Here is a 10048-nt window from a genome sequence, read left to right as displayed (position 1 = left end):
CATACTATTCCTATCAGGATGAATTTGATGCTCTTCAGTATCACCGTACCTAGACTCTTGTCTTTCCTCTTCTAGACCATAATCCCATCAGGTCTAAATGGATTTTCAGGATTAAACGAAACCCGAACGATACCGTGGCCCGTTACAAAGCCCGACTCGTAGCCCAAGGCTTTGCACAATGGTCGGGTCTCGATTACACAAACACATTCAGCCCAGTTATTCATCCTACTACAATTAGAATTGTGCTTACTATAGCTATCTCTCATAATTGGCAACTTCACCATTTGGATGTAAACAACGCCTTCCCAAATGGGACTCTAATTGAGGATTCTTTATATCCACATCATCTCTGTAAACTTCAAAAATTCATCTATGGGTTAAAGTAGGCACCTCGTGCTTGGTACATCGGCTTACGTTCTTGCTTATTGAAATTGGGTTTTGTTAATTCTCTTGCGGATCCATCTCTATTTATTCTTCATAAAAATAGTAAACTCATGTATATTTTAGTATATGTAGATGATTTGATTATCACTAGTTCTGATAGCTCTTTACTTCGCAGAGTCACCTCTACTTAGCATCAAATTTCTCACTCAAAGATCTTGGTGATCTTTCTTATTTTCTTGGAGTCGAAGTTGAACACACATCTGTTGGAAATATGACTTTCTCCACGTATCTTCACTGTTTCCAAATGTGGCTCCACGTGTACACACTCTTCTAGAGTGTTCTCCATTGTATTTTCTATATATATGTGATGTTTGTAATGAATTAATTAAGAGAGAGTGAATATTTTGTAAGAGTATTTTGAGTTCTCTACTTCTCTCCCCTCTCAAACCCAACATGTGGTATCGGAGCTTCTTGATCTTAGAGGCCCTGTGAGAGTTTTCCGGTGTGCCACCGCTGCCTCTGGGGGAGGTGGGTGGTGGTGGCAGGTAGTGTTCATATGGTTTTACCACCCCATATTAGCTGAAATAGCAGTAGAGTATGTGTGTTATGTTGAAACTCTCTGTCCTTCCATCAATGTTCCATAGACGGGCTACACTTATTTCTTCACTGGTTGCAGATCTGAAATTGGTTTCTTTGGAGTCCGATCCATGGTCCGATTGTGCTGATTTTCGGTTGGTATGTTCGTGACGCATGGTGGTTTGATCTGTACGGTGTGATTGACCAGCGGAGTAGTCTAGCATCGTCAGATTTCAAGGACTTTGTGACTGCAATCTGTGGTATTTTTTATGGAGAAAACGAAATTTTTGTACTTTGTTTGTGGTTCCCCGTGGTATGAGATGTAGGAGTTGTATTTGGTGTGTATATGGTAGCACAGTGTATGGTGTAGACCCGTGGTCTGTGTTGTGTTTTTTCCTCCATTTGTCTGCTTGTGTGAAATCTTGGCAGAGTTCATCTTTCTGAGTCGGGAATACTGAGTGGCGTAAGGTTGGCAGTGGAGACTCTTGGTGAACGGTAGTTCCTTGTTGGGACCTCCGGTGAAGTGAAGCAAATCTTCACGTGTCTTGTTCACTTAGCCCATTTGGAGGCGGCATGCCTCAAAATTCTGGTGATAGCCTAGCCGGCTACACATGTTTGAGGGGTCTAATGAGAGATCCGTAATTGTGTTTGGGCTTGTGTGAGTAGACTATTGTGGTTAGAGGTGTATCCTTCGAGGTGCATCCAGTGGAGACGACAGATGTGCACACATATGCAGCAAAGGGGAGTCAGTTGCAGTTTTTTGTAGAGTAGCAGAAAGCACGAAAAGATGGAGAAATGGAGGAGCAGAGAGATGGTGTAGTTGAATATTTTAATGTTTTGTTTTATGTGAAAAAGAGTGATTAATGGGAGAGCATGCGTGGAAAGAAGGAAAGGTAATGATGGGAGAGGTGGAGAAAAATGGAGTAAAAATGGGTTTGATTGATGTGGTGGGCTAGCATGTGTTCCCCACTTGGATTGATGGTAGTCAATGTTTATCCCCAATGTGTGAACCAGTTAAGATCCAACCAGGAGTAAAATTTTTAGGCCTCCTATCTCTGAGTACACGGACGCGACCATAACAAGTCTATTATCACCTCTGAGCACACGAAGGGATGTGACAAGTGGATTAGTACCTCTGAGTATGAGTTCGATGTAACAAGTAGGATGGGTATTTTAGACATCATTATGGTTATGGTGTATTTTATTTTTTATTTGGGTTGGATTGTATTTAGCAAACTCATATTGTATATCAATTTGAGTTTGAGGGGGAGTGTTGGAAATATGACTTTCTCCACGTATCTTCACTGTTTCCAAATGTGGCTCCACGTGTACACACTCTTCTAGAGTGTTCTCCATTGTATTTTCTATATATATGTGATGTTTGTAATGAATTAATTAAGAGAGAGTGAATATTTTGTAAGAGTATTTTGAGTTCTCTACTTCTCTCCCCTCTCAAACCCAACAACATCAACTGGTTTATTTCTTTCCCAACAGAAATATATTCGTGACATTTTGGAGCGCACCAACATGGCTGGTGCTAAGTCTGTTGCAACCCCTCTGCCTTCTCATTTTACTACTAGTGTTAATGATGGCACACTCTTAACTGATCCTACAGAATATAGACATATTATTGGCAGTTTACAATATCTTAGTTTAACCCGACCTGATCTTAGTTTTGTAGTGAACAAGTTGGCACAATTTATGAGCAAGCCTACTGATATCCATTGGTTTCTCCTCAATCGTGTGTTAAGGTATCTCAAAGGCACTCACAATCATGGGATCACCATCTCCAAACACAAAGTCTTACAACTCCAGGGCTACTCTGAATTTGGATGGGACGGCAATTCCACAAACAACTCCCCAACCCTCTACCTCTCCGAGGGTACTCTGATTCGGACTAGGCTGGAAATCCTGAAGACCGCTCCTCCACGTCAAAGTACATTGTTTTTCTGGGATCCACTCCAATTTCTTGGAGATCTCAAAAGCAGCGGGCAGTCGCTCGATCCTCAACAGAGGCTGAGTATCGGGCTCTCGCATCTATTGCCTCTAAAATTGTTTGGATACAACATCTCCTTAGTGATCTGCGTTGATAGCTCTCTCACCCACCATTGATTCATTGTGACAACCTAGGTGCCACAAATTTAAGTCTAAATCCTATTCTCCATTCCCGTATGAAGCACATAGCAGTAGATTTACATTTTGTTCGGGCTATGGTCAACGACGACATTATTCGGGTTCAAAAGATCAGTACTCATGATCAACTGGCCGATCTTCTGACTAAGTCTTTGCTTCGCCAACGTTTCCATGAACTCAGTACCAATATTGGCGTCTCTGCTGGCTTCCCCAATCTTGCGGGGGTGTAATAAAGTAAAATAGTCAATCCCTACTAGTACAGTTAGTCTACTTTAGATGTCTATTTTCTCTCTCTCTACAGAGCTGTATCCAAACGGCTACCTGCACAACTCTGTCACATTTGTTTTTTTTTCTTTTCCTATCCGTTGCACTGTAAACCTTGCTCTTGTATAAAGCTAAGTGTAAACAGCTCAACAACTCAATGAAAATAGTTTCTACAAAGTTCTTTAGAGAAGACGTGAGTCTATGGAGGGAGGCTCGGCACCAGAGAGAGACAAGTCGGTGCCAGAGAGTGATGAGATCGACTAAGATAGAAGAGACGAGAGAAAAAAGAGGCAATTGACATAGAGGAAAGGGAAGAGACGAGAGACGACTGAGGAATTCACAACAGAGGAACCTAAAAGAAGAGGGATTATGGATAGAATTGTGTGTTTTTCTCAATGTCAGAGTAATTAGGCCCGAGCCCAAAAAATCAACTCAAGACCAATAGGACAGAGGCGCAAGAAGCGTGCGCAAAAACACATTGCGTTTTGCAAGAAGCAAGCGCTTAATTGCTCTTGTTGAATAAATGCGATGCGCATGGCATCTCGCTTAAAGCACACAAAGCGCTCGCATTTGACAACACTAATAATTGGATTAGACTACTACCCCGATACAATCTTTATCGATATGATTTTATCTCTATCCCTTTAATATATTGGACCTTTAGTATAATTTGACTCAAAACCATCTTGGACCATCCAACCCAATATTGCCAACCGATGAAGATTAGAAACTCTTATATTTAGTTGTGCTCCATTAATCTATGCGTTGTTTACTAAATAATTGAATGCCAGAAGCTTTCAGTTTCAGTGGGATTTACTCCACTTACTGTCCAAACAGGCCATTTTCTATCAAGGTTTTTGTGCTTCTACATGAGAAGCATTACATTGCAAACATCAGTGTTAATGCAGGAACTTCAAATTTAGTAAGTACATCCAATCAAAGAGCAGCACAAAAGAGGCCGTGAGCGGCAAGCATCCAAGAAAACCTAGTAATGAAGGTCATAAAGCTATTTTCAACAATGCTGTAGCAATTTTTTACAGCCCATTAACTACAGTGGAAAGTAGCCCTACCGATCCCTAAAGCGGAAGCTGATCGCTGTTTGTTTCTCTAGGATTCATGGACAAAATACACAAAGAGTGAGGGAGAAAGAAGTAGAAGGCCAAAAATACAAGTACTCCAAAATCAGCTTCTTCACCAACAGCTGGCCGACGAGGGCTTACCCAATATATCTGGCTTGCACACCAAAACGAGTACAGACTTGCTATAATCATAATAAGTTTAAATGATTGATATGACTGTTTCTTCACAGACTTGGAAGATTTCGTTCTGGACATAACAGGAGACAATAAAAATTAATATCTGCAGTCGAGCTCCAAATAAAATTAAATGAAACTCAAATGAAGAGCGCAAACAATGGAAAACCTGTTGATGTATATAAAGCCACCGATCAAACAAGTGCATAGAAGACCAACGACGATAACAGAGTCTGGGTTAATTGGTGCCCGATCCTTCCACCAACCAGTGCTCAATATCCAAGTATACATTGTAGAATGTCCATTTTCCTGCACATGATAATGGCAAATTCTTTCAATCTAGGAGCAAATAATTAACATTAACTCATGAAACATCTGTCCCTTTGAGGACCTCAGATCAAGTCATGAAACATCAGATGAAAAGGGAAATATGGCAGAAAAATCCATTTGAGGGCCTTCCTGCACTAATCTCTAAGTTTTTCCACTGCCTATGCAGACCAAAGCAAATTGCTAAGCATACATGCTATCAAAACCAAGAATAGTTTAAACCTCTAGCCTTTCTGCATTGATCAGCTTTGTTTTGGAAATAAATATTTTACTTGCATTCCAGCTTATGCAACGTAGCAAGATAAGTAAACAATTCTTGTGCACAAGGCTCCCATGGTCGGCGGAATCGAGGACAGACAAGATGTATACAGACCTCACCCCCACATAATGTATGGAGAGATTGTTTTAAGGAATTGAACTTGTGACCTCTAAGTTGTACCACTGCAACTCTACCACTGGACATGTTACCAGCTTATGCAATGTAGCAAGATGCGAAACAAATTTACGTGAACCACAAAATCAACTAATAACGTAAATAAAAGATACAAAATTCAGTAAATTGAGATTCAGCCAAATAATGAACTGATAAATGTTTATTATGTAGATTTTAGTTAGGACAAGAAAATTTAAATGACAGTCCCCTACTCTACAAAAACCAAGATGATTGAGGACGTTCATTGTCCAAATAATTTGGATTATTGCAGCCTCTCAAACTTGTTATTAGACAACACGAGGAAAGATAATCCCCTAGGGAAAACTCAAATAATAGAAATAAGGCCACACAGAAATTTTCATCAATGAAATAACAAGACGTTATTTACATATGTTTTAGACCATCTATAGAGACAGATAGAGGTGCTCAGGCCTTTGCCTTACCAAACATAGTTTGACCCCTACTTACCTGTCAAAGAAAAGGTTTAGAACATTGTGTGTATCAAATACTCCTTCAGAGCGAAATATAGAGATTACCTTATCCAGAAAAACAGGCAGCTTGTGAGGCAATGTGATGATTATTCCACATAATAGAATGGGGTTCGAACTTAGTTGTTTGTTTCACATTCACATGGTAGGCCCATAGGCGTAAGATGTCATATTATTGCTAATATTCATTGCAAACTTTCATTCCCATAAAACCACAACTCAAGGAGATACAAACCATGAATATAAAACAGCATTTTGACAGCAGGTCATTCAGGAAGTCCAGGTTCATTCAACAATTGAATATAAAACAATTTCAAGACATAATAACGAGAAGGTAGATTTGAACTTAGTGTTAATGGACTAATAATGATATTTTTCCAACCCCCCACTGGATCTCCCTAAGATCATGATATTGGAAAAAAGTGATTTCATAAACACCTTTGCCTCACTGAGTTAAAACTAGAAACACCAACAAGAATTCAAGAATTCCTCACTACAAAACTTCTTCTCATTCAATTCCCGCTCTTTAAATTGGCATGGTACCTTCTATATATGCTGATATTGTTAGTCTCACAAACTAAAATGTCTAATGGTAGCTTTGTTGTCGGGAAATTCTAAATACAGAACATTTTTTGCTAAGTTAAGACCTATATCATAGTTCTCAAAAATAGGTACAACTTTTTATGTAATTTTTAATTAAATATGAACGATTTGCTGATGGAGGCTGTTTATCAACATCTATTCTTTCGGGAAGTTAACTGTAAGCATCACGATATTCTTTCCCTTAGAATCTTCAATTACTCATTTTTGATCTGATAATTTTCTCTTTCTTAAACCTAATGTACTCTCTTGGTTCTCGATTTAGTAAACACCGAGTTCCTGATATCCGTTGGAGAAGAACCGTAGCTGGAGTCGACGGCATTCAATCTCGATGCAATCGACCGGAATCTAAGCATTATCGGGTTGATAACCGTCCTATCAGGGACACTCCCAGGGCATCTTATCATGCGCCACCCATCTCCCCCATCCATATACGGCTCTTGATATCGCTTTCCTCCGCTGTTTTTCAGTTTTTCTTTGAAATGATACTCAGTTATACATTTGTTTAGTGGCTCCGGTGAGCAAAACGAGAGACAAATCATAGGAGGCCATTGCAGTGGCTGGATGAACGAGCGCCACATGCAAAGACTTTGGAGAAGTACGAGAGGTGATTGGTGGAGGGTGCATTTCAGTTGGGTCCCACTTGAAAGTGGCATATGGTCCGTTGATACCATGATAGGAGTGATAGATGGTCTACATAAAAAGCTATACCTATTTTGAGACCTATGATATAGGTCTTAACTTAGCAAAAAAAGTCCTGTATTTAGAATTTCCCTTCGTTGTCACAGGCACAGCATTTACCAAGAAACTCCTATTGCATTTGCCAGGCTTGGAGGGGCTCCAATTTTTAGCTCCAGTTCTCCCCAAAACCATGTTAAATCATGGTTTTGTTTGTTCGAAAATGACACATTTGAGTTTAGGAGTTAGAAATTAGTGTTTAGGGTTTAGATTTTAGTTTTTAGGATTTAGAATTTAGGAATTTAATTTTTTTTTTTCAAATACTACACCAAAATACTCAAAAACACATTTTAATTTATGATTTAAGATAATATTGGGGGAGACTTGCAACGACAATTGTAGCAAATAATTGGAGCCCCAATCCCGGATTTTCCGTGAGAATTGATTCATTGATAAACGTGTGAACCATTAAACAAATTTAGGGAACAAATTAATTGAACAGCATAGCATTTTTCCAGCCAAGAATGGAACACTACACTATCACGTTTACTTATTTTACTTCATTAAATGGAACTCAGTTAGCTAAAATAGAAATCCCCTACTTGGCTATTTCTACTCAACCATGAACAACAATAGCAGCAGAAATGTTCGCGAAAGCCAAACAACATTGGTTTCGATCTTACCTCGAATAAGTGATCTAGAAAGAAGTGTGACAAAGAACCCGCAGACACCAACAGCAAGCATTGCCTTCTCGTCAGTCCCACCTGCAAAATTCACCAACAATCAATTCCATGTTTCTACTATTTATAAACCAAGTTTTTCAAGCAATCGACGACAGACCCACCCCAGAAACGGAATTAAGAAAGCCCTTTTTAAGCAAAACCCTGGAGACCCAAGAATAGAAGACACATAGAGGGAGGCCCAAGATGAGGACGTAGTAAAAGGGGTGGTGGATGGCGTCCGGGAGGGAGGAGCCAAAAGTGGATCCGGGGAGGAAAGTGGAGCCAAGCCACTCTGAGAAAGAGCCGATATCGGGGCCGAAGAAGGCGTTGACGGCGTAGATGAGTGTGTGATGTGGGCTAAACCTGCCGTTGGTGATGGTGGTCAGGGCTAAGCCTGAGCCCATCGCGTATATCAGGTGCGGACCAGGGCCCGGCATGACTCACCAAAAATGAAAAATCCACGGTTTCCGCCTCCCGTTCACCGTCCTATCGTTTTTCTATGTATATAATAATTGTTCATTTCAAATGAATTGTTTACTATTTGTTTGGCAATTGTCACATCGTTACCCTTTACCCATTTGATAAAATATTGAACATATACATTGAGTATTGAACTAAAAAATTTCTCTATATGTACTGTTTTGTGAATAGATTAAAACTTTTAAGTTTTTTTTTTTTTTTTTTTGAGAAAAAGGAACTTCATTAACTAGACACACGAATACAATCAGCAGTAACAATACAGTTTAAAAAGACAGGACAAGCTCCAGTCCAGGAAATACAATTAGAACAAGATAGAGCCTTCTTGGCTAACACATCAGCTGCTTGGTTAGCAGATCTCCTCACATGACAACAACGAACAGAATCGAACGAGGAAAACAACTCTTTGACTCCACTGATACATAGGTCAGTTTCAGACAGACCAATATCTTCACTATTTAAGGCCGCAATGACCAACGCTGCATCTCCTTCCAAAATAACATGATCATAATTGAGAGACCTGGCAAACAAAATAGCTTCCTTGGCAGCAACACACTCTGCAAAGAAAGGGTTAGAAGGCCCATAGCGACAAACAGACCGTGAGGCAATGTGAGCACCTGTCTGATCTCTAGCTATCATCCCTAACCCGATCTTAGGGGCCTTCAAAGCTGCATCAAAATTGATTTTCAAAACATTTGATGGAGGTGGGCTCCATCTAGCAACACGTAAGTTTGGAGCAACTAGATTACCAGCCTCAGTAACCTGAGCCTCCTTGTATTCAGCTTGCATCACATCTACTATAATACCCACCTCCTCCGGTTTGCCCATTCTGTTTTTATGGATAAGTTTTAAAGTGTGAATGAAAGAACGGACCTAAAGAGAAGAAAGATGAATTAAGAAATAGAAAGAAAAGAAATAGAAGCAAGAGAAGTGAAGAAATAGAAGACAAATAAAGGAGAAGAAAGAGAAAATAAAGTTTTGTGGTTAAGGATGGCAAAAAAATCGACTCGAGTATTATTCGTAGGATGCCCGATTTGTTTAAAATCTGAAAATTGATCCTATAGAGTTTGAAAACGATTTTGGTTTTAATTTTCAAATCCGTCACAGTTTAAGATTGGGTTTTATTTTTTGTGTCAGGCTTAGAGTACTTGAACCGTTTAATAAAAAAGTCAATTTTAGTAATAATATTATAAATCATGTATACTAAGGTATCCTAATAAGATATTAAATTATAACATGATAAGCATATTAAAACATATATATTTATAGAATCATACAAATAAAACTATAAGTTACATTAATTTGAATTGTCCAAATGATATAATATTGCAAGATAAAAATCATAATTAGTATGTGGAGACCATTTAGATTTAGCATGTCACCTAGATTATGGAGGAAAAATACGAAAAAGCCACTTAAAAATAGGGTCGTTGCCATTGGGTCACTAAAAGAAATTTTTTTCCAATTAGGTCACCCAATGTTCTAAACTTAGACAAATAGATCATTCTGGTTTAATTCCAGTCAATTTCATGCCGAAAATTGCTGACCTGTCACAAATTGACCGGAATCGGCCTGGACCGACTCCATTGCTGAAATTTAGAACATTTGGTGGCCTAATTGGAAAAAAAGTTTCTTTCAGTGATTCAATTGCAAACGAGTCTATCTTTGAGTGGTTTATCCGTACTTTTCCCTTTTATTATGTTTTTATTGCAT

General features: G+C 39.1%; 1 protein-coding gene across 1 annotated transcript; it reads right to left on the bottom strand.

The window, feature by feature from the left end:
• Positions 1 to 4250: 4250 nt before the first annotated feature.
• Positions 4251 to 8360, bottom strand: LOC119980387. Its single transcript, XM_038823064.1, has 4 exons — positions 7981 to 8360; positions 7820 to 7900; positions 4780 to 4919; positions 4251 to 4683 (listed from the first exon to the last, which is right to left on the bottom strand). The coding sequence occupies exons 1-4, from the start codon at positions 8293 to 8295 to the stop codon at positions 4434 to 4436; spliced, it is 786 nt and encodes a 261-aa protein (XP_038678992.1). The 5' UTR covers positions 8296 to 8360; the 3' UTR covers positions 4251 to 4433.
• Between the last annotated feature and the right edge of the window lie 1688 nt (positions 8361 to 10048).

Source organism: Tripterygium wilfordii, chromosome 16, assembly GCF_013401445.1.
Source record: "Tripterygium wilfordii isolate XIE 37 chromosome 16, ASM1340144v1, whole genome shotgun sequence".
Lineage (NCBI taxonomy): Eukaryota > Viridiplantae > Streptophyta > Magnoliopsida > Celastrales > Celastraceae > Tripterygium > Tripterygium wilfordii.
Note: the sequence above shows the minus strand (reverse complement) of the source record. Positions and strands in the feature narration are given on the sequence as shown.

Coding starts and splice junctions, on each gene's coding strand:
- LOC119980387 (XM_038823064.1), bottom strand. CDS start 8,295: ATGCCGGGCCCTGGTCCGCACCTGATATACGCGATGGGCTCAGGCTTA. Junction 7,901..7,980: donor TTCTTAATTCCGTTTCTGGG/GTGGGTCTGTCG, acceptor TGAATTTTGCAG/GTGGGACTGACGAGAAGGCA. Junction 4,920..7,819: donor TTCTAGATCACTTATTCGAG/GTAAGATCGAAA, acceptor TATCATGTGCAG/GAAAATGGACATTCTACAAT.